Source organism: Dendrobates tinctorius, unplaced genomic scaffold, assembly GCF_039654945.1.
Source record: "Dendrobates tinctorius isolate UK_male_01 unplaced genomic scaffold, ASM3965494v1 ptg000265l, whole genome shotgun sequence".
In the NCBI taxonomy this organism is placed as follows: domain Eukaryota; kingdom Metazoa; phylum Chordata; class Amphibia; order Anura; family Dendrobatidae; genus Dendrobates; species Dendrobates tinctorius.
The window spans coordinates 18,472,501-18,498,456 of NW_027361932.1; the positions used below are offsets into that span (position 1 = coordinate 18,472,501).

Below are 25,956 nucleotides of genomic sequence, written 5' to 3' on the forward strand. Positions count from 1 at the left end.
GAGAATATAAGACATACGGTATTTTCAGTTGTTTCACACTTTTTTGTTAATTATATAATTCCACATGTGTTAAATCACAGTTTTGATGCCTTCAGAGTGAATCTACAATTTTCATAGTCATGAAAATAAAGAAAACTCTTTGAATGAAGTGTGCTCAAACTTTTGGTCTGTACTGTATATATTATATGTTTTGAAGAATATTCATCTTTAACCCCTTCACCCCCAAGGGTGGTTTGCACGTTCATGACCGGGCCAATTTTTACAATTCTGACCACTGTGCCTTTATGAGGTCATAACTCTCGAACGCTTCCATGGATCCCGGTGATTCTGACATTGTTTTCTCGTGACATATTGTACTTCATGTTAGTGGTAAAATTTCATTCAAATAACTTGCGTTTATTTGTGAGAAAAACGGAAATTTGGCGAAAATTTTGAAAATTTCGCAATTTTCCAACTTTGAATTTTTATGCCCTTAAATCACAGAGATACGGCACACAAAAAACTTGATAACTAACATTTCCCACATGTTTACTTTACATCAGCACAATTTTGGAACCAAAATTTTTTTTTGTTAGGAAGTTATAAGGGTTAAAAGTTGACCAGCGATTTCTCATTTTTACACCACCATTTTATTTTTAGGACCACATCACATTTGAAGCCACTTTGAGGGGTCTATATGATAGAAAATACACAAAAGTGACACCATTCTAAAAACTGCACCCCTTAAGGTGCTCAAAACCACATTCAAGAAGTTTATTAACCCTTTAGGTGCGTCACAGGAATTTTTTTGAATATTTAAAAAAAAATGAACATCTAACTTTTTTTCATAAAAAAAATACTTCAGGTTCAATTTTTTTTATTTTACCAAGGGTAACAGGAGAAATTGAACTGCAAAAGTTATTGTGCAATTTGTCCTGAGTACGCAGATACCTGATATGTGGGGGGGAACGACTGTTTCGGCGCATGGCAGAGCTCAGAATGGAAGGAGCGCCGTTTGACTTTTTCAATGCAAAATTGGCTGGAATTCAGATTGGACGCCATGTCACGTTTGGAGAGTCCCTGATGTACCTAAACAGTGGAAACCCCCTACAAGTGACCCCATTTTGGAAACTAGACCCCCCAAGGAACTTATCTAGATATGTGGTGAGAACTTTGAACCCACAAGGGCTTTACAGAAGTTTATAACGTACAGCGGTACAATTAAAAAATCATATTTTTTCCACAAAAATGATCTTTTCACCCCAATTTTTATTTTCCCAAGGGTAACAGGACCCTAAAAGTTATTGTGCAATTTGTCCTGAGTACGCTGATACCCCACATGTGGGGGTAAACCACTATTTGGGCGCATGGCAGAGCTCGGAAGGGAAGCAGCGCCATTTGACGTTTTTGGCTGGAATTGAGATCGGACACCATGTCGCGTTTGGAAAACCCCTGATGTACCAAAACAGTGGAAACCCCCCACAAATGACACCATTTTGGAAACTAGACACCCTAAGGAACTTATCTAGATGTGTGGTGAGAACTTTGAACCCCCATGGGCTTCACAGAAGTTTATAACATAAAGCCATACAATTAAAAAATCATATTTTTTCCACAAAAATGATCTTTTCACCCTCAATTCTTATTTTTCCAAGGGTAACAGGACCCTAAAAGTTATTGTGCAATTTGTCCTGAGTACGCTGATACCCCACATGTGGGGGTAAACCACTATTTGGGCACATGGCAGAGCTCGGAAGGGAAGCAGCGCCATTTGACGTTTTTGGCTGGAATTGAGATCGGACACCATGTCGCGTTTGGAAAACCCCTGATGTACCAAAACAGTGGAAACCCCCCACAAATGACACCATTTTGGAAACTAGACACCCTAAGGAACTTATCTAGATGTGTGGTGAGAACTTTGAACCCCCATGGGCTTCACAGAAGTTTATAACATAAAGCCATACAATTAAAAAATCATATTTTTTCCACAAAAATGATCTTTTCACCCTCAATTCTTATTTTTCCAAGGGTAACAGGACCCTAAAAGTTATTGTGCAATTTGTCCTGAGTACGCTGATACCCCACATGTGGGGGTAAACCACTATTTGGGGGCATGGCAGAGCTCGGAAGGGAAGCAGCGCCATTTGACGTTTTTGGCTGGAATTGAGATCGGACACCATGTCGCGTTTGGAAAACTCCTGATGTACCAAAACAGTGGAACCCCCCACAAATGACACCATTTTGGAAACTAGACCCCCTAAGGAACTTATCTAGATGTGTGGTGAGCACTTTGACCCCCCCAGTGCTTCACAGAAGTTTACAACGCCCGGGCGTGAAAATAAAAAATTCATATTTTTTCCACAAACATGATCTTTTAGTCACCATTTTTTTATTTTCCCAAGGGTACCAGGAGAAATTGGACCCCAAAAGTTGTTGTCCAATTTGTCCTGAGTATGCTGATACCCCATATGTGGGAGAAAACTACTGTATGGGCACACGTCGGGGCTCGGAAGGGAAGTAGTGACGTTTTGGAATGCAGACTTTGATGGAATGGTCTGCGGGTGTCATATTGCCTTTGGAGAGCCCCTAATGTACCTAAACAGTGGAAACCCCCCACAAATGACACCATTTTGTAAACTAGACCCCCCAAGGAACTTATCTAGATGTGTGGTGAGCACTTTGACCCCCCCAGTGCTTCACAGAAGTTTACAACGCCCGGGCGTGAAAATAAAAAATTCGTATTTTTTCCACAAACATGATCTTTTAGTCACCATTTTTTTATTTTCCCAAGGGTACCAGGATAAATTGGACCCCAAAAGTTGTTTTCCAATTTGTCCTGAGTACGCTGCTACCCCATATGTGGGAGAAAACTACTGTATGGGCACACGTCAGGGCTCGGAAGGGAAGTAGTGACGTTTTGGAATGCAGACTTTGATGGAATGGTCTGCGGGTGTCATGTTGCCTTTGGAGAGCCCCTAATGTACCTAAACAGTGGAAACCCCCCACAAATGACACCATTTTGTAAACTAGACCCCCCCAAGGAACTTATCTAGATGTGTGGTGAGCACTTTGACCCCCCCAGTGCTTCACAGAAGTTTACAACGCCCGGGCGTGAAAATAAAAAATTCGTATTTTTTCCACAAACATGATCTTTTAGTCACCATTTTTTTTATTTTCCCAAGGGTACCAGGAGAAATTGGACCCCAAAAGTTGTTGTCCAATTTGTCCTGAGTACGCTGACACCCCATATGTGGGAGAAAACTACTGTATGGACACACGTCGGGGCTCGGAAGGGAAGCAGTGACGTTTTGGAATGCAGACTTTGATGGAATGGTCTGCGGGTGTCATGTGCGTTTGGAGAGCCCCTGATGTACCTAAACTATTGAAACTCCCCACAAGTGACCCCATTTTGGACACTAGACCCCCCACGGAACTTATCTAGCTGTGTGGTGAGCACTTTGAACCCCCAAGTGCTTCACAGAAGTTTATAACACTCGGACGTGAAAATAAAAAAATCATTTTTTTCCACAAAAATGATATTTTTGCCCCCAATTTTTTATTTTCCTAAGGGTAACAGGAGAAATTGGACCCCAAAAATTGTTTTGCAATTTGTCCTGAGTAGGCTGATACCCTACATGAGGGGGTAAAACACTGTTTGGGCGCATAGCAGAGCTTGGAAGGGAAGGAGCACCATTTGACTTTTTCAACTCAGAATTGGCTGGAATTGAGATCAGACGCCATGTTGCATTTGGAGAGCCCCTGATGTGCCCAAACAGTGGAAACCCCCAATTCTAACTCCAACCCGAACCCCAACACGCCCCTAACCCTAGCCCTAACCCTAGCCCTAGCCCTAGCCCTAACCCTAACCCTAGCCCTAACCCTAACCCAACCCTACCCCAACACACCCCTAGCCCTAACCCTAATGGAAAAATGGAAATAAATACATTTTTTTAATTTTATTATTTTTCCCTAACTAAGGGGGTGATAACGGGGGGTTTGATTTACTATTTATGGCGGTTTTTATGTTTGGCGGCTGTCGCACGCTAAAAGACGCTTTTTATTGTAAAAATAGTTTTTGCATCACCACATATTGAGAGCTATAATTTTTCCGTATTTTGACCCACCGAGTCATGTGAGGTCTTATTTTTTGCGGGACGAGTTGACGTTTTTATTGGTACCATTTTCGGGCACGTGACATTTTTTGATCGCTTTTTATTCCTATTTTTGGGACGCAGAATGAACAAAAACCAGCGTTTCATGAATTTCTTTTGGGGGGGTGCGTTTACACCGTTCCGCGTGCTGTAAAATTGATAAAGCGGTTTTATTCTTCGGGTCAGTACGGTTACAGCGATACCTCATTTAGGTCGTTTTTTTATGTTTTTGTCGGTTTTATGCAATGAAAACTATTTTATATAAAAAATAATTATTTTTGCATCGCTTTATTCTGCGAGTTATAACTTTTTTATTTTTTCGCTGATGATGCTGTGTGGCAGCTTGTTTTTTGCGGGACAAGATGACGTTTTCAGCGGTACCATGGATATTTATATGCGTCTTTTTGATCGCGCGTTATTGCACTTTTTGTTTGGCGGTATGATAATAAATCATTATTTTTTGCTTCGTTTTTTATTTTTATTTTTTAAGGGGTTCGCTAAAGGGGTTAACTAATGGGACAGTTTTATAGGGCAGGTCGTTACGGACGCGGCGATACCTAATATGTGTACATTTGTTTTTTTTTTATTATTATTTTAAAAAAATGAATTTATTGGGGAATATTTTTTTTTTTTTTTACTAATTTATTTGGCGATTTTTTTTAATTTATTTTTACACTTTTTTTTTTATTTTTTTTTACTTTATTACATAGTCCCAGGTGGGACATCACTGTCCTGTGACAGATCGCTGATCTGTCACATCACAGATCACTGTGACAGATCAGCAATCTGTCACAGGCAGTGCACAAGGCTTCCTCATGCCTGCGCTTTGCAGGCACTGAGGAAGCCAGCTTCCCCAGGCCCCCGAAGGCCCCCGTCGCCATCTTGGATTCGGGGGCCTGGAGGATAGGAGTCCCCCGCAGCAGCGCTGCACATTGCGCTGCCGTGGGGGGCTCAGGGAAGCACGGAGGGAGCCCCCTCCCTGCCGATGCTTCCCTTTAACTCCCGGTACACCGCGATCGCGTTTGATCGCGGTGTGCAAGGGGTTAACGTGTCGGGGGCGGTCCGTGACCGCCCCTGACACATTGTGCCGGGTGTCAGCTGTGATAATCAGCTGACACCCGGCCGCGATCAGCGGCGCTCACCACGTGGGCGCCGCTGATCGCGGTAGACGCACTATCCCGTCCCCGGTCATACGGGCCCGGGTACCGTGGACGGGATAGTACGTCTCATGTCAGGAAGGGGTTAAGATTATGTGTAAAGGACAGTGAACTGCTGTATGTAAAAGTTCATATTAACATGACAATGCCTGTAGTTTACTTAGCATAATCCTGCTGACACGTTTGCTTTAAATATCAAAGCTTATAGATATATCTGTATATATCTATCTATATCTATCTACCTACCTCTATATATCTATATCTATCGATCTATATTTATTATACACTTCAATTGTAAAAGACAGATTCTAAAAATAAAAACCAAAAAAAAATTCATTGTTGGATTTTTAAATAATTAAACTGCATTTTATTGCATGAAGTACCTGTCCTCACACTAATTCACACTCCAACCTCTCCACCATGACCAAGAACAAAGAGCTGTCTACGGACACCAGGGACAAAATTGTAGACATGCACAAGGCTGGGAAGAGCTACAGGACAATAGGCAAGCAGCTTGCTGAGAAGACAACCAAAAACTGTTGGCGTAATTAATAGAAAATGGAAGAAATACAAGGTGACTGTCAATCTTCCACGATCTGGAGTTCCATACGAGATCTCACCTTGTGGGGTAAGGATGATTCTGAGAAAGGCCAGGAATTAACCCAGAACTACACAGGAGGACCTGGTCAATGACGTGAAGCGAGCTAGGACCACTGTCTCAAACATTACCGTAAGCAACACACTACGCCGTCATGGATTAAAATTCTGCAGGGCAAGCAAGATCCTCCTGCTCACGCTAGCACATGTGCAGGCTTGTTGGAAGTTCATCAATGACCATCTGGATGATACATTTGACGCATGGAAGATAATTATGTGGTCAGATGAGACCAAAACAGAACTTTTTGGTATTAACTCCACTTGCCGTGTATAGAGGAAGAAGGATGAGTACAACCCCAAGAACACTATGCCAACCTTGAAGCATGGTGGTTGAAAAAACATCATACTTTAAGGGTGGTTTTCTGCAAAAGGGCCAGGACGACTGCACCATACTGAAGGGAGACAAGATAGGGGACAAGTATCGCAAGATTTTGGCCAACAACCTTCTTTCCACAGTAAGAACAATGAAGATGGGTCTTGGCTGAGACTTCCAGCATGACAATGACCCGAAGTACACAGCCAGAGCAACTAAGAAGTGGCTCTGTAAGAAGTATTTCAAGGTCCTGGAATGGCCTAGCCAGTCTCCAGACCTGAACCCAATAGAAAATCTTTGGATGGAACTGAAACTCAATGTTGCCCAGTGACAGTCCCAAAACCTGAAAGATCTGGAAAAGATCTGTATGGAGGCATGGGACAAAATCCCTCATACAGCGTGTGCAAACTTGGTTAAGAGATACAGGAAACGTTAGACCTCTGTTATTGCAAACAAAGGTTTATGTATCAAATGTTAAGCTCTGTTTTTCTATTGTACCAAATATTTATTTCATGTAATAAAATGCAAATTAATTACTGTATGTAAAAATGATAAAAACAAAATCCAGAAAATTACATTGTAAGTCTCTCATAGTTGAAGTGTACATACGATAAAAATTAGACCCTTCATTCTTTGTAGGTGGGAAAACTTGCAAAATCAGCAGTGATATACTGCATATATCTAGGTAGATGTGTGTGCGATGTGAGGTATCACAGGAACAGTTTCTATTTAAAAGTCCGACTGGTTATTTTCACTCCTCATAAACATTTCACTCCTCACAGGAAACTTAATTTCATCCCTTGACTGGCACAAAATGAAACAAAGTAAAATAATCCATGCAATATTGTGGGTTCGCCAGCTTGGATTACAGTCCATCTTCTTGGTCCTTTGGGCAAAGAAGCACAATCCTGGAGGATCTGCACACGCCCACACACAGACCATGTGTGAGACAAACAGGCGCCTTTTTACAATGTGAACCACACCCAGGGGTGGAGATCTGGTGAGCCGCCGTCTCGCCCAACTCTATACTTATGCAATATATCTCACAAGTACAACTGTATCCAACTCAAACTTTGTTTAATGGACCAATCGTGAAATTGGTTCTGGGTCTGAGATGATGAAGCTAGATTGTAAGTCCCACTGAAGACAGACGCTAAGGTTAGTGATTCTCTGCACGTTGTTATAAAATACAGGGTAGGCCATGTATATGGATACACCTAAATAAAATGGGAATGGTTGGTGTTATCAACTTCCTGTTTGTGGCACATTAGTATATGGGAGGGGGAAAACTTTTCAAGATGGGTGGTGACCATGGTGGCCATTTTGAAGTCGGCCATTTTGGATCCAACTTTATTTTTTCCAATGGGAGGAGGGTCATGTGACATATCAAACTTATTGAGAATTTCACAAGAAAAACAATGGTACATTGGCCTCATACTAAATATCATTAATAAAGCAGGATGCTCATTCATTGACATTAAGCTTTACAGTATCATTTTACCACTAATGTTGTAAGAAGGGAGGAGACTCTCAAATTTACCTCCAAGATATCTTGCCGAAAGCCCTCATCATCATTACTTCCTCCAATGACATACAGTTTATCCAGAAGGGCCACCATGCCATGCCATGCCCGTCTTATTGGCCCATGAGCAACAAGTGTCCATTGATCTCTTTCTGGGACATAACAGCAGGTTTCTTTTAAATATGTGTTTTCCCTTCGTCCACAAGCAATGTACATCTTCCCATCCAAAGCACAGCCGGCATGTGCGTGCACCTGCAGTCAGAAGAAGCAAATTTTGTGTATAAAAACCCCATAGAATTGGGTTGTAATAAAAGAAATGAGTCTTATTGATCATTTTCTCACCATGTTGAACAGACACAATTCTACTGAAGTAAAAATAAACCAAACAACACAAAACTAACAACAAAATCAATAAATATTTTACATCAAAGTGAAATTAATAAAGAGAGAAAAAAAAAAATGTATATTATTGGCTAAAATTGTGACCTAAACAGAATATTTAGATACACCACACCTTCCGAAAATCTTTATAAAATCATCAGAACTGAGGGGGCTAGGAAAAAAAAAATCTGATTTTTTTGCTGCAAAGTTCAAATCTGACATGTTTCACTTAAGGCAACAATAACTTTGGGAAACTTTACCTATTCCAGAGATATTAAGTCTGTAATTTTGTGTAGATTTAAATTCACAGACAAATTTAGCAGGATTTTCACTTTTTCAACTTTTACTGGCTCCCCCTTAAAACAGATAGTCGTTCTACACAAAGGAGTAAATAATTAGCATTAGCAAAATCCTATATTGCACACCTGATAGCTGTAGGAAAATAAAGCCAGTCCATGTGATTGGTTTTAAAGCAGAAGTCGCACACCTCTCCATACTGTACGGTCATTCTCCCAAAATACACCCATTTTGGGTCAGAGGTATTACTGTTCTTGCATGAACACCGATTTTCCCAGGAAGTTATTTCCCACAGTACATTTATTAGATGGTGTGCAAGAGGTGATACTTGGACCTTATTAAAAACACTTTTTTTTTCTTAAAGATTTATACTTTCTGCACGAGAAACTTGATCATCATGGCCTGGAAGTCAATTGACTCACAAAGTATTAAAGGGGGGCGTGGCCTATGTAGGCAGCAGGAGTCCAGAGCTCCCGGTCTGATATCTTAAAAGCGACCCATAAAGCAACTGGTATTTTATTCGGTTCAGAAGAGATCCCTGACCACCCTGGACCACTTTGATTCTACTATCAAGCTCCTTTGTCCAGGGAAAAGTGAAGTTTCAATTTTCCAGAAGCCAATGGCAAGAGCAGTGGGGAAGCGGCGGAAGGATACCAGTCTGTGCCATGGACTTTCCTGAGGAGAAAATTTTATGTGCAGCGATCATCTGACAAGAAGATAACTAAATTCATCATCCCCTGTTCTGAGGTACCCATTTTTATTGTTTAAACAGAAGCACAACCACGTTCTGGACTTTCAATCCCAGCAGGCCTGCAGTGTGACAGAGCGGGGCTGAGGGGCGGAGTGATACCGCTCTCACTGTGAGCTCCTTTGAAGAGAGGATCTGAAGACAAGCGCAGGCTCCCCTCTGAGAGAAGACCACTGGGACTGGCTTCCCTAATCTTAAGGTACCCATTGCCACCTGTTATTCCGGCACACACGGTTTTCAGCGCCTTAGACCAGTGTGTAGGTGACGCTCCAATTAGATCTACATCCGCAGCACGTGAAAATAGTCCCTGCAGCGATACCAGGACAAGCAGCACAGGTCCTGCTCTGAAGTGGCTACGGCTCCTGGTGCATTACTGCTATTCCTCTCTACCTTTTGGGAGTACCCTGTTGAATCTTATTATATACTACACCGGGTTGGGCTTCTTTATTGCAGATTGTACCAGTGGTGCGCTTGTATCACCTGGAAACATTTTAAAGGCGGGAAAACTCATCTCTCATGAACAGGCTTTGTTACCAAGACACAGAGGACCCTGCACATTGCTCAATTAGGATCCCTTACACAAAGTCCTTCTTTCTATGCAGGCATAACTCTTCCTGAGGATACCTTGTGGGTGCAACATCTGGCTTTTAAAGGGACATTCACCAGCTTCTTTCTCCCTAACTAACCTTGTAGCAGTTCCTATAAAATTACAGGATCTGACTTGTTGGACTTTACAGTCATTTAAGTTACATGTATATTTGTATTATTTTGTAATACTATCTTGCTACAATATGCTTGTGGGGGATTTTCTAGGAGTCTATTATTAGCAGACCTTAATATCTCGATTTGTCAATTCAATACTTTTTTTTTTTTTTTTTTTTAAATCTCATACATACGTTGTATAATTCTCGTATATTCCTGAAATCTAGTAATACCTACTCTACATCTCATTGAGCTTATTCCTAAAAATTGAATTCTAGTACTTCTTAATTCTTGTACAAACCCTACTATAGGGGCGCTTGAACAAAATGGATGCTGCAACACTGAGAAACAAAACTAAGGCTCAAAAAAATTCTGTGTCACACATGGGGCAATCTCAAAGTCATATGAAGACTTTCCTAGCCTGTTAAGCCCGGGCAAGTCGAGATCCCCATTGAAGGGAGATGAGTCGAGGTCTTCCTTTCTAAAACAATTGCAGATCCAAACCTATAGTAAATCTACTAAGGGGGGGGGGGGTAATGACTCTGGTTTAAAAAATTCAGTGTCAAAATCTCAAACTAACATGCCCTCCTCTAAAGGTAAATCTAAAGGGGCAGCCAGCCCTCCAGACCTGATTAATTCTCCTTTAGAGGGGATGGACACCACTATTTCAGCTAAACGAAGTGTTTATAATGATCAAGAGAGCACACCCCATTCTTGTGCTGCGGAATCTGAAAGCTTCTCGGATGATTATTCCCCTAACAATAGTCCAGAGAGACAGAGGGTTGAAAGAACACACAAAACTGTGAAAACAATAATGGCAGGGGCACTCCCTTCACTTGATTTGGACCAATATTTTGGTTCCAGTAAACAAGTTACAGAAGGTGTTCTAGCAGGGGTTTTCAAATCCTTTAGTGACGCTATGAAAATAGGGTTCGAAACACAAACCAGGACCCTTCAGGACACATGTAACAGTTTTAACCAAAAACTTGAAAAACATGACAAAAGATTGACTACAGTAGAGGAGGCCACTAGATTCCTCTCCAAACAGAATTCGGTCCTTCAGGAAGAGGTCTTACACTAACCGATCTCGAGGATCAAAATAGACTAAATAATTTGAAGTTAAGGGGTAATCCGGAATCTATTTCACCAGATAGTCTTTCAGGGTACACAACACACCTATTCAAGAAATTGGTCCCCAATTTAACAGACATTGAGTTAAATATTGATTGTATCCACCGTCTCCCTCGCCCCCCGGGGGATTTCTCAAGACAGGCCTAGGGACACCATTCTCAGAGTCCATTTTTTCGGCACCAAGGAGAAAATATTGAGGGCTATTAGAGACAGGGGTTCCTTTCCAGACCCTTATGGAAATATAAAGTTTTCTCTGACTTTTCTAAAACCATGATGGACGCTCGCAGGTCTTTTAAAGATACTACCACAAAACTCAGGGAGCTCAAAGTCCCCTACAGGTGGGTCTTTCCCACTAAACTGATTATTTGGTATCACGATAAAAATCACATTATCAACACCCCCTCAGGAGGGTCAGCGGTTCCTGGCATTTCTCCGGGAGGAACCAGCTTTCAGGGATAAAGATTAGGAATTGAGATGTTGTCTGTTGTTCTTTAATAACCATCTTTGGTCCTATATGCTTTTTTAGTTGGTGCAATATACCTCTAAACACATGATGTCGTTCCAGGATCTCGGCCACATATTTCTAATTTTGCCCCCAAATTAAGGTGAGACTTCAGCTGTATTGAAGTCCGCCAGGAGAACTCTTGCTACCTTATATATTTTTTTTTTTTTTAGGATAGTTCTCCTTTTCCTCTTAGGTCTGACTTTTTAGGCAAGTTTGCCTATCGGTTTCCTGTCTTTTTTTTTTAGTTATTAACCTGCTGTTTCCCTTTTAGGAGTGTTATGCAGATTTTATCTTACAATGTCAGGGGTCTCAATAGCCCCCCGTAAGGGATTTGCAATTTGGAAGGAGATCAATCACATTCACGCTGATATTGTTTGTTTACAGGAGGTTAAGATGGCAGTTGACCACCATCCATATTTCCAGCACAAAAATTACCCTCATCAATTCAAACCCTTAAGGGCCTGTCACACTAAGCGATATCGCTAGCAATATCGCTATAACGTCACTAGTTTTTGTGACGTTATAGCGATATTGCTAGCGATATCGCTATGTCTGATACTTACCTCCGACCGCTCCCCCGCTGGTTATCGCTGATCGCGTGAGAACGTCCTGGACCGTTTCTCGTCGTCAGCTTCCTGCTGGGTTTCCCGTGGCGCCGACGAGCGACGCGTGGACGCGGGCGGACGTCAGGATCGCCTCGTCTGACAGGTAAGTAGCGACCCCCGACCCCTGCGATGTCACTGGTGAGATCTGCCTGTGTGGCAGCTCACTAGCGACCACTTAGCGATGCACCAGCGATCCTGACCGCGTCATATCGCTGGTCGGGATCGCTGGTGCATCGCTATGTGTGACAGTACCTTTAGGCCCTTCTAAGAAAGCTGGAGTCATTACTTTGGTAAGTGGATATGTTCCGTTCAAATTGCTCAATGAGGTTACTGATTCCTTGAGGAGATAGCACATCCTTGTTTGTCTCCTCAATAATAGGCTCTACATGGTAGTGAACACCTATGTTCCCAATAAAAGACAAATTTCTTTCTTAAATAAACTCCAAAAGAAAATTAACAAAATGAAATCCGGGAACCTTGTCCTGGTTGGAGACTTTAACATAATACCCGACAGCAGCTTGGATTCTACCTCATCGGTCAGGTACAAGGCCCCAGTACTAAAAAATTGGCTTATTCAAAATGAATACTACGACACATTTCGCTGCCTTAATGCGTCTTCAAGGGAATACACCCACTATTCGGATGTCCATATGACATCCTCACGAATTGATCTGATTCTTACAAATATTTTTACATTAAGTTTCAAAGTATTAAAATCTTGAATAAGTCATTATCTGATCATTCCCCGATCTTAGCACAATTCACACTAGGCCCATCCCCAGAGAATACCTGTCTCTGAAAAAACAACGCATCACTTTTTAAAATACCTTGAGTTTAGACAAGAGATTGAAAATCATATTGCCAACTTCTTCAATGAAAACCAAATCAGAGGAAATTGATATTTTTACACTATGGAACGCCCACAAGGCTGTATTACAGGGAAATCTCATCCAGATTTCCTCGAGGTATAAAAAGACAGAGAAATTGCCACATTACAAAAACAGATCAATGAGCGAGAGGAACAACAAAACAATCTGACATTTCCTTCCCCTGCCCTTCAAGGGGAAATCTTAAAACTTAGACAAAGCCTAAGACTTGAAATTAGCCAAAAATATGAGACAGTAATCAAGGCCTGAAAATTTAAGACTTACACATCATTGAACAAACCCACCAGATACATGATGGCGAAACTGAAATGGGAGAGAGTTAACAGAAGGATAAACAAGATAGTCTCCCTCTCGGGCGAACCCAAAACACACCCTAAAGATATTACCAACTCATTCGCAGAATTTTACCAGCATTTGTATAATCTTAAAGACGACCCTGGGGCCCCTGTTGTAAACCACAAATCTATTAATAATTTCCTGGCGGACATCAACCTTCCCAGATTGGCTTTGAATTTACTTACCAGGGCAAATCTATCCAATACTAGATCGGCGTTTCTGGTGTTGGATGTAGAAAAGGCCTTTGAGAGGCTGAATTGGTCTTACCTGGAAGCAACTTTACCTAAATTTGGTTTTAGCCAAGGATTCTTGTCTTCGGTCTTTGCGTTATATTCTGCCCCCACCGCCAGAATTTATGCTAATAATTACCTCTGAAACCCGTTCCCCATTTCGAACGGAACAAGACAGGGGTGCCCTTTGTCACCCTTGCTCTTTGTAATAGCGATAGAGCCACTGGCTGAAAAGATCAGATCCAATAAGAATATTGCAGGATTTGATTTCCCCTCCCGTCGTTTTAAAATTGGACTATTTGCCGACGACCTCTTTTTGACCCTACTGGACCCCTTGAATTCCATCAGAGCAATTGCTGCAGACTTGGAAATGTTTTCAAGGGCCTCTTATTTCAAGATTAACTCTCACAAGTCAAAATTCTTGACCCTCAACATGACAAACGAAAATCAAGCTAAAGAGAAGTACTGAGTTTGCCTGGGAAGATAAAGGGTTAGTTTATCTTGGAATCACTTTGGCTAGTTCTATCCAAGCAACTGTCAAAGCAAATCTAAGTGGGATTCTTGCAACTGTCTCTCAGGATATTTCCCTTTTCAGGCAAATTGAACTCTCTATGTTTGGTAGGGTGATGGTTGTGAAATCCATCATTCTGCCCAAAATACTATATTTTTTTCGGACGCTCCCGATCACTCTCCCATTTCAATCCATACAAAATTTGCAAAACCTGCTAAAATCACTCATATGGAATGACAGGAGGCCTAGAGTGTCGGCAGAAACTCTATATAAACATAAGAGCAGAGCAGGTACGAGCATGCCTAACTTACATGCATACTACTCGGCCTTATTAATTAAGCAGAGCTGGTATTGGCTCAACAATAAACAAAAATTTCCAGCTTGGTTTTACCTGGAGAGAGACATAAGTAAATTTGGCTCTCTAAAAGAGTTGCTTTTCTACTTCTTGCTTCAAGAGCCACGAAAGGTATCTTACCATCCTATTTTCAGCCCCATCATTTCTGCATGGAGATCACTGATCAAACCATATAAAAAATTTAACAAAGTTGAACAGGCCTTGAGGTTTCCGCTTTGTGTGGTGGCTTTAATATTTGACTACCCTCTCTCAGAAATCTGGAGTAATTTAGGTATTAAAAAAATAAAAAACATACACAATGGGTCTAATTTTCTCACATTCAGCGAAATAAAAGCCAATATAATGTCCCTTCCTCTGAATTTATCCCTTACTTAATGATGAAAGATAAGGTACAAAAAATCTTATTAGGCAAAGCATTTAATTATGAAATTGTGTCTTCACTGCTATGCAGCCTAAATAATAAAAATACCTGGAGCTTAAGGAATATATACTCTTCTTTCAACAGAGAGGATCTCTCTTGCAAGAGCATATATTTAAGGAGATGGGAGACTGTTGTTCCGATAGAGCAATGGGACATCGCTATAAAAAATACTTATAAATCTACCATATCAATGACTCTTCGCGAGTCTTATTTCAAACTACTTACCAGGTGGTATTACACACCTATCAGACTCTCCCACATTAACCAGGCCCACTCCCCCCATTGTTGGAGAGGATGCGGACAACAGGGGAATCTTAACCACATCTTTTGGTGCTGCCCGAAACTAAAATGTCTGTGGCTCTAGGTTTCTCGTCATATTGACTCCTTTACAGACAATTTTACCCTGACTCCCCAAAAAGCATTGCTTTCTTTGGACTTGGATCAATTACACCCGTTGGTGAGACAAGTAGTTATTCATATCCTTTTGGTAGTTAAAAATAAATTTGGCTTACTTTTGGAAGACGCCTGACCCTCCTAAATTTTCAGATATCCTAGACAAAATCTACCAACATAATGCTTTCGAATGGAGGTTTGCAGTTATAAGCATTATAGCAGTACTTTTTATTACGTTCTATGGCCCGGAAGTATTGCGATACTTCCGGACCATAGAACATAGTGGCGTATGCGAAATAATGATTTTATGCTTTGTCCACAGTTGGGCAAAGCATACTGCGCACGCACGGCAACTCTATGGGATCTGTGATATTCACAGATCACAATACGTACAGCAAGCCGGGGGGGGCGAGAAGGAGAATAAGCCCTGCCCATTGGACCGGACCGCGGAGATTTACATACACCGCAGGAGAGCTAAAAATGGTATTTATGCATCAAAGGTGGGGGGACAGAGGGCATCAAAAGTACTGCTAAAATGCTTATGTGACACTAAATTGAATGATATCTTTACATCATAGCACAAAAAATGGTTGACAGATTCATGCTGCACGATCAACATCTATAAGGCACTAGCTGTAAGATCACAGGCAGGTATGTTTGCCTTTGAAATGCGGGGGGGAGGCATGTCTGAGAAAAACATACTTCTATAGCTACCTTGGACATGCTATGTTCAAAAAGGACATGTGCAGGAAGTATGCTAGCACATTACCTTTAAATGGTGGGGGTACCCCTTGGAAAAAGCTATACGCGAAACGCATGTCGGGGTACCGCCACAAAGTAAAGGTAATATGCTAGCATAATTCCTCCACATGTCCTTTTTGAACCTAGCTCTTTTGGCTCTGTATATTATCTATGGTCTCATGCTTTGTATATATTGGTCTACTCATATCTCTGTGCTGATTTAAGCTTTAGTTTTGCTCGGATATTTAAACTAACATTGAGTTACTAATAGCATGCCAGAGCTGATTTGAACCTTGTTTCGCTTTAACATCAGGACATAAATTAGGTCACTAACACTGCACACCTTGTTCTTAGGAAGTTATATTGTTAAATTTAGTCTGAAATCTCCACAAACTTTGGCCGACTATATGTCATGTCGGACACTGTTCACACCAGGGTGTCCGGCAGACAGCGGTAATACCCTGTTGGGTATTCTGTTCCAGTCGGGATAGGGTTAACCAGGTTGTCATGCTGGCTGAGGGCTGGGCCACGCCCTTGGTCTTTAAATAGTTTGTCCTGACTATGGGCGTCGCCGACTATAGCTTTAGCCTAGTGCTAGCAATACCGGTCAGCAGTGGTGGTGTTGGAGCGTCTGATATCTGGTGCAGTATATCCCTCAGTGGTTCTTTCTCCAATCTGTTAAATATATATTTGGTTGCCCTTGCACATTATTGTATTCCCTTGTGTATTAACTGTGTGGTGTTTCTTTTACCCCTGTCCATACGTATTTGTGGGGCCTGGTGTCTGGTCCCCTCACTGGGTAGAGGGTGGTGGGTTCAGCTTAGGGCTGGACAGGAGACAGGGACAGGGTGGAGGCTCAGGCAGGCACACCTTCAGTGTAAACCCTGGGTAGAGGGACAGACAGGGTTCCCCTAGTCTGAGGGACATCGCAGGGGTCCCGGGGTTTTTGCCTAAAGTAACCTAGGCATACCATGACATTATAGTCAGCCCAAATAATAAAGTGAGAGAAAAAAAAAAAAAAGGTATAGATAGGGAATATAGGGGTTACTTACTATGGATCCTATACTTTCCCTAACCAAGCAGCTGGAGGCTCTATCCATACAGGTCACTGAACTCAGGGGGGCGGTCCAGCAACAAGGCCTGTCAGCTCCTGCAGTACCTGCTGAGGCTGCAGCCAGGGCAGCTGAGCCCAAGTTTCCCCTTCCTGAACGATTTGCTGGTGATCGTGGTAAGTTCACGGTGTTTCGTGAATCATGCAAATTGTATTTCCGTATGCGTCCACATTCCTCAGGTAATGAGGCTCAACGCGTGGGCTTGGTGATTTCTTTGCTGAGTGGTGACCCACAGGCCTGGGCCTTTTCACTCCCTTCAGACTCACCGGCATTTGAATCTGTAGATTTTTTTTTTCTGCTCTGGGTTTGATCTATGACGATCCGGATAGATTAAACTTAGCAGAGTCTAAGATACGCTCACTGCTACAGGGTGATCGACCAGCTGAGGATTACTGCACGGAATTCCGGCGCTGGGCGGTGGACACGCAGTGGAATGACCCTGCGCTTAGAAGTCAATTTTTGCATGGGGTTTCTGGAAGGGTTAAACAGACTCTCCTAATGTACGAGACTCCCGCCTCTCTGGAGGCTGCGATGGTACTTGTAGTACGCATAGACCGACGTCTCCGTCAGGGGGCGCTGGTTTCGTTGCCTCCGGGAGGTGGGGGAGTGGTCGGTGAGGTTGCCGCGGGTGAATCCGTGGAACCCATGCAGATCGCTGGTATAGCAGTCACCGAGTAACAAGCCTAAACGTCCTTGGCACAGAAGGCAGGGGCTCTGTTTTTTTGTGGCAAAGGAAGACATTTTATTAACGCTTGCCCCCTGGTACCTAAGAAGGGCGCGCCGGCGGAAAACTGATAGGCTCAGAGGGTTTGGAGGAGTCTAGTCTGAGCCTGTGTATCCTCCATCATGGTTTCCCAGTGTATACTCCCTGCTAGGGTGGTACTTGGGGGGCAAATGCTCTCTATTACAGTATTTATTGATAGTGGCTCAGCTGCCAATCTCATTGATGAGAGGTTCGCGCATACAGCGGGATTTCCGGTGGAGAAATTGCCGAACCCCATCCGGGTGGTTACCATCAATGCTTCCCCGTTGTCTCAAGGGGAGATCACAGAGTGTGTGTTGGATATACAACTCCACATCGGAGTATTACACTCAGAGCGGGTAACTTGTAAGGTGCTTAGTAACTTACCGGCTCAGATGGTTCTGGGCTTTCCATGGTTGTCAATGCATAATCCTGTTATTGATTGGAAGACCCAGGACATAATTCAGTGGAGCAGGGAGTGTCAGGAGAGGTGCCTGGCTACATGTATTTCCGCTTTGACCCCCAGTATCCCGGAGCCGTTGCTGGATTATGCGGATGTATTTTCTGAGAAGGGTTGTTCGGAACTACCACCGCATCGCCCCTATGACTGTGCTATTAGGTTGAAACCAGGGGCCAAGTTACCTAAAGCTAGAATGTTTAATATCTCAGGTCCCGAGAGGCTAGCTCTCAAGGAATACATTGCGGATAGCCTGAGCAAGGGTCATATTAGACCTTCCTCTTCTCCTCTGGCTGCTGGCTTCTTCTTTGTTAAAAAGAAGGATGGCGGTTTACGCCCATGTCTGGATTTCAGAGAACTCAACCAGATTACGGTCCGTGATCCTTACCCTATGCCACTTATACCCGATTTATTCAACCAAGTGGTTGGTGCCAGGTGGTTCTCCAAACTGGACCTCAGGGGGGCGTACAATCTTATAAGAGTCCGTCAGGGGGATGAGTGGAAGACAGCGTTCAATACCCCTGAGGGTCACTTTGAGAGTTTGGTAATGCCGTTTGGGTTGACTATGGCACCGGCGGTCTTTCAACACTTCATTAATAATGTCTTCTCTCAGTTGTTGGGGAGGTTCGTTATAATTTATCTTGACGACATCCTCATTTTCTCTCGCGACCATGATACACATATAGAGCATGTTAGACAGGTTCTGCAGTTGCTCAGAGAGAACAGGCTCTATGTCAAGCTTGAAAAATGTGTGTTTTTCGTACAGGAGCTACCGTTCTTGGGTTATATAATCTCCGCCTCAGGTTTTAAGATGGACACCGCAAAGGTGCAGGCGGTACTACATTGGGATCGGCCTGATAATCTTAAGGCGCTTCAGCGATTTCTTGGCTTCTCCAATTACTATAGGAAATTTATTAAGAACTTCTCTATGATTGCCAAACCACTGACTGACATGACTAAGAAGGGTACCGACTTTTCTGACTGGTCTGAGCCTGCGGTATAGGCGTTTGAATTCCTCAAGAATAGTTTTGCCTCAGCGCCCATTCTGGTGCAGCCCGATGTCTCCTTACCGTTTGTCGTGGATGTGGATGCGTCGGAGGTTGGAGTGGGGGCTGTACTGTCTCAGGGCCCTTCTTGGGCCAAGTTGCATCCGTGTGCCTTCTTCTCCAAGAAGCTGTCGCCTGCGGAGCGTAATTATGATATTGGCAACAGGGAACTATTGGCCATCAAATTGGCATTTGAGGAGTGGCGACACTTCTTGGAGGGGGCTGTTCATCAGATTACTGTGATAACCGACCATAAGAATTTGCTTTATTTAGAATCTGCTAAGCGCCTGTCCTCCAGACAGGCTCGCTGGGCATTATTCTTCACCCGGTTCAACTTCATTGTTACCTATCGACCTGGGTCGAAGAATGTTAAGGCAGACGCTTTATCCAGGTGTTTTCCTGGTGGAGAGTTATGTGAAGAGCCAGTGCCTATTCTCCAAAAGGGTGTGGTGGTATCTGCCATCACGACAGAGATTGAGGCAGAGATTGCGGAGGCTCAGGAGGTGGTACCGCCGGGGTTGCCTGCTAATAAATCTTTTGTGCCGCTACATCTACGCTCTAGAGTGTTGGGCGAACATCACGACACGGTACTGGCAGGTCATCCAGGGTTTAAGAGCACTCTGGAACTGGTATCGCGTCGTTTTTGGTGGCCTAAAATCCGGCAGGATGTGGCCTCATATGTGGCTGCCTGTACCACGTGCGCACGGGCCAAGACTCCTCATTCCCGTCCCGCTGGTAGCTTGCAGCCTCTCGGGGTGCCCAGTAAGCCATGGACTGAGATTTCCATGGATTTTATTACTGACTTGCCCGCCTCGGCAGGGAACTCTGTCATTTTGGTAATTGTTGATAGGTTCTCCAAAATGTCACATTTCGTTGCTTTACCGTCTTTGCCCAATGCTAAGACTCTTGCTCAGATATTTATTCGCGAGGTGGTCAGACTTCATGGTGTCCCGTCTGACATTGTGTCTGATCGAGGTACGCAGTTTGTGGCAAAGTTTTGGAGAGCTTTTTGTTCTCGCCTTGGAATCAAATTATCTCATTCATCGGCTTTCCACCCTCAGTCGAATGGACAGACTGAGCGGATGAACCAAAACCTGGAGCAATACTTGCGCTGCTTTATTTCCGACAATCAGGAAGAGTGGTCAGCGTTTCTTCCTCTAGCAGAATTCGCAATAAACAACCATTGCCAGGAATCATCTGAGGAATCTCCTTTTTTTTGTGTGTATGGTCAACATCCTCAATTTTGCACCTTGCGCCAGGGGTGCTCAGTTGGCGTCCCTGAGGAGGACCAGTTGGGAGCTCAATTGTCGTCTGTTTGGAGGAGAGTCAAGCAGCGCTTGTTGAAGGTGGGTTCCAGGTACAAACGGGTGGCTGACTGCAGATGTGTGCCAGGTCCGGACCTGTGTGTGGGTGATTGGGTGTGGTTATCTACTAGGAACATTAAGCTCAAGATACCGTCACTTAAGTTGGGTCCCAGGCTCATTGGCCCATTTAGAATCTCCGCAGTGATCAACCCCGTGGCATTTCGTTTGGAGTTGCCGGCTGTGTATAAGATTCATAATGTATTTCACAAAGCATTGCTAAAGAAGGTCGTGGGTTTGGTGGATGGTTCCCCCGGGCCACCACCTCCCGTCTTGGTGGATGGCGCGTTGGAATTTGAGGTGTCCAAAGTGGTGGACTCTAGGGTTGTGCGTCGCACTCTACAGTACCTGGTCCACTGGCGTGGCTATGGTCCTGAGGAGAGGACATGGGTGCCGGCCTCTGACATTCATGCTGATCGACTGGTTACTATGTTCCATCGTCGCCATCCGGACAAGCCAGGTCCTCGACATGGTGAGGTTCCGGAGGTCCCTCGTAGAAGGCGGGGTACTGTCATGTCGGACACTGTTCACACCAGGGTGTCCGGCAGACAGCGGTAATACCCTGTTGGGTATTCTGTTCCAGTCGGGATAGGGTTAACCAGGTTGTCATGCTGGCTGAGGGCTGGGCCACGCCCTTGGTCTTTAAATAGTTCGTCCTGACTATGGGCGTCGCCGACTATAGCTTTAGCCTAGTGCTAGCAATACCGGTCAGCAGTGGTGGTGTTGGAGCGTCTGATATCTGGTGCAGTATATCCCTCAGTGGTTCTTTCTCCAATCTGTTATATATATATTTGGTTGCCCTTGCACATTATTGTATTCCCTTGTGTATTAACTGTGTGGTGTTTCTTTTACCCCTGTCCATACGTATTTGTGGGGCCTGGTGTCTGGTCCCCTCACTGGGTAGAGGGTGGTGGGTTCAGCTTAGGGCTGGACAGGAGACAGGGACAGGGTGGAGGCTCAGGCAGGCACACCTTCAGTGTAAACCCTGGGTAGAGGGACAGACAGGGTTCCCCTAGTCTGAGGGACATCGCAGGGGTCCCGGGGTTTTTGCCTAAAGTAACCTAGGCATACCATGACACTATACTCATTTCAGGAAGTTGGTTTCAACTCCTTTTACACATATGGTAATTTTCCCATTTTAGGCCTATTTAACCCCTTCACCCCCAAGGGTGGTTTGCACGTTCCTGACCGGGCCAATTTTTACAATTCTGACCACTGTCCCTTTATGAGGAACGCTTCCATGGATCCCGGTGATTCTGACACTGTTTTCTCGTGACATATTATACTTCATGCTAGTGGTAAAATTTCATTCAAATAACTTGCGTTTATTTGTGAAAAAAACGGAAATTTGGCAAAAATTTTGAAAATTTCGCAATTTTCCAACTTTGAATTTTTATGCCCTTAAATCACAGAGATACGGCACACAAAAAACTTAATAAGTAACATTTCCCACATGTTTACTTTACATCAGCACAATTTTGAAACCAAAATTTTTTTTGTTAGGAAGTTATAAGGTTTAAAAATTGACCAGCGATTTCTCATTTTTGCAACACCATTTTATTTTTACAGATCACATTTGAAGCCACTTTGAGGGGTCTATATGATAGAAAATACCCAAAAGTGACACCATTCTAAAAACTGCACCCCTTAAGGTGCTCAAAACCACATTCAAGAAGTTTATTAACCCTTTAGGTGCGTCACAGGAATTTTTTGAATATTTAGAAAAAAAAAAAAATGAACATTTATCTTTTGTTCACTAAAAAAATACTTCAGGTTCAATTTTTTTTTATTTTACCAAGGGTAACAGGAGAAATTGGACTGCAAAAGTTATTGTGCAATTTGTCCTGAGTACGCTGATACCTGATATGTGGGGGGGAACCACTGTTTCGGCGCATGGCAGACCTCAGCAGGGAAGGAGCGCCGTTTGACTTTTTCAATGCAAAATTGTCTGGAATTCAGATCGGACGCCATGTCGCGTTAGGAGAGCCCCTGATGTACCTAAACAGTGGAAACCCCCCCCAAGTGACCCCATTTTGGAAACTAGACCCCCCAAGGAACTTATCTAGATGTGTGGTGAGCACTTTGAACCCCACAGTGCTTCACAGAAGTTTATAACGCCCGGGCGTGAAAATAAAAAAATCGTATATTTTTTCCACAAACATGATCTTTTAGTCACCAATTTTTTCATTTTCCCAAGGGTACAAGGAGAAATTGGACCCCAAAAGTTGTTGTCCAATTTGTCCTGAGTACGCGGATACCTCATATGTGGGAGAAAACTACTGTATGGGCACACGTCGGGGCTCGGAAGGGAAGTAGTGACTTTTTGGAATGCAGACTTTGATGGATTGGTCTGCGGGTGTCATGTGCGTTTGGAGAGCCCCTGATGTACCTAAACTATTGAAACTCCCCACAAGTGACCCCATTTTGGAAACTAGACCCCCCACGGAACTCATCTAGATGTGTGGTGAGCACTTTGAACCCCCAAGTGCTTCACAGAAGTTTATAACACCTGGGCGTGAAAATAAAAAAATCATTTTTTTTCCACAAAAATGATATTTTTGCCCCCAATTTTTTATTTTCCTAAGGGTAACAGGAGAAATTGGACCCCAAAAGTTGTTTTGCAATTTGTCCTGAGTATGCTGATACCCTATATGTGGGGGTAAAACACTGTTTGGGCGCATGGCAGAGCTTGGAAGGGAAGGAGCACCATTTGACTTTTTCAACGCAGAATTGGCTGGAATTGAGATCAGACGCCATGTTGCATTTGGAGAGCCCCTGATGTGCCCAAACAGTGGAAACCCCCCCAATTATAACTCCAACCCTAACCCCAACACACCCCTAACCCTAATCTGAGCCCTAACCCTAGCCCTAACTGGAAAATGGAAATAAATACTTTTTTTATTTTGTTATTTTTCCCTAACTAAGGGGGTGATAACGGGGGGTTTGATTTACTATTTATGGCGGTTTTTATGTTTGGCGGCTGTCGCACGCTAAAAGACGCTTTTTATTGTAAAAATTGTTTTTGCATCACCACATATTGAGAGCTATAATTTTTCTGTATTTTGACCCACCGAGTCATGTGAGGTCTTATTCTTTGCGGGACGAGTTGACGTTTTTATTGGTACCATTTTCGGGCACGTGACATTTTTTGATCGCTTTTTATTCCGATTTTTGGGACGCAGAATGAACAAAAACCAGCGTTTCATGAATTTCTTTTGGGGGGGTGCGTTTACACCGTTCCGCGTGCGGTAAAATTGATAAAGCGGTTTTATTCTTCGGGTCGGTACGGTTACAGCGATACCTCATTTAGGTCGTTTTTTTATGTTTTGTCGGTTTTTTGCAACGAAAACAATTTTATATAAAAAATAATTATTTTTGCATCGCTTTATTCTGCGAGCTATAACTTTTTATGTTTTTGCGGATGATGCTGTATGGCGGCTCGTTTTTTGCGGGACAAGATGACGTTTTCAGCGGTACCATGGATGTTTATATGCGTCTTTTTGATCGCGCGTTATTGCACTTTTTGTTTGGCGGTATGATAATAAATCATTATTTTTTGCTTCGTTTTTTATTTTTATTTTTTAAGGGGTTCGCTAAATGGGTTAACTAATGGGACAGTTTTATAGGGCGGGTCGCTACGGACGCGGCGATACCAAATATGTGTACTTTTATTGTTTTTTTTTTTATTTTCAAAAAATGAATTTATTGGGGAATATTCTTTTTTTTTTTTTTTTTTTTACTAATTTATTTAGCGATTTTTTTAAAATTTTTACACTTTTTTTTTTTTTTTTAACTTTATTACATAGTCCCAGGTGGGACATCACTGTCCTGTGACAGATCGCTGATCTGTCACATCACAGATCACTGTGACAGATCAGCAATCTGTCACAGGCAGTTCTGCAGACTCCTTCATGCCTGCGCTTTGCAGGCAGTGAGGAAGTCAGCTCCCTACAGGCCCCCGAAGGCCCCCGTCGCCATCTTGGATCCGGGGGCCTGTAGGGAATGAGTCCCCCGCAGCAGCGCTGCACATTGCGCTGCCGTGGGGGGCTCAGTGAAGCACGGAGGGAGCCCCCTCCCTGCCGATGCTTCCCTTTAACCCCCAGTACACCGCAATAGTGTTTGATCGCGGTGTACAAGGGGTTGACGTGTTGGGGGCGGTCCGTGACCGCCCCTGACACATTGTGCCGGGTGTCAGCTGTGATAATCAGCTGACACCCGGCCGCGCTCAGCGGCGCTCAGCACGTGGGCGCCGCTGATCGCGCTAGACGTACTATCCCGTCCATGGGCATAGGGGCCCGGGACCCATGGACGGGATAGTACGTCTGATATCAGAAAGGGGTTAATGTATGGAATTGGATTTCTCTGCCATAATCATTACCACAAATGGGTGGCCTTTTTGCATATTTTGTCCCTGCTTCATGACCTTTTATTTGTCTTAAAATTTTCTCAATAAAATTTAGCATTTTTATGGCACCTAGCTTCCCCTTTTGATTTGTTAGATAAATATGTAAGCAGAGCACCACAGAAAGCCCCCCCCCACAAGCCCGCCCCGGAGCACGAGCATATCATTAACTGAGAAAAGATTAAACAACAAACACAAGACGGATTTCATCACCCAGGTATCATTTCAATCAGTCTAACACCAACCTGACACTGTCTGTAGGTTCCCTTAAGGCCACGTTCACACATTCAGTATTGGGTCAGTATTTTACATCAGTATCTGTAAGCCAAAATCAAGAGTGGGAGATAAATACAGAAGTGGTGACGTGTTTCTATTATACTTTTCCTCAGACTGTTCCTCTCCTGGTTTTGGCTTACAAATACTGAGGTAAAATACTGACCAAAATACTGAAAGTGGTCTTAAAAAAGCTTTTCCACTACTAATTCCACCCCATTTCATATATCCTAACTCTTCACAATTCTCTATTACACCATTAATGCCCTGCTCCTGGAAGCTCATCTCTACGTGGACCATCTAGTTTTCTGTTATGATTCTGGCTCTGCGACCTCCGGTCTGAAACCGGAATCGAACTTACCAAGCAGTGCGTCATTGGTGGGGGCTGGGCTACCTCTGTGAGTGACAGCAATCTGAGCATGTATGATAAGAGACTTCACGCTCCTCCTCTGCCTGTACACTGCTGATGTATTGGAGGTAGCCCAGCTCCCACCAATGACGTGCGCTGTACAATTCATCCGATGATTCTGGTATCCAGACT

The 25,956-nt window shown here is 43.4% G+C and overlaps 1 protein-coding gene across 3 annotated transcripts in view; it reads right to left on the minus strand.

The window, feature by feature from the left end:
* KLHL22 (kelch like family member 22) overlaps positions 1-25,956 on the minus strand; it is a 54,338-nt gene that overhangs the window by 6,224 nt on the left and 22,158 nt on the right. For all 3 annotated transcript variants that reach the window (XM_073559192.1, XM_073559191.1, XM_073559190.1), the window contains exon 7: positions 7,798-8,031. In XM_073559192.1, coding sequence (XP_073415293.1) covers positions 7,798-8,031 — 234 coding nt within the window. The remainder of the gene's footprint in view (positions 1-7,797; positions 8,032-25,956) is intronic.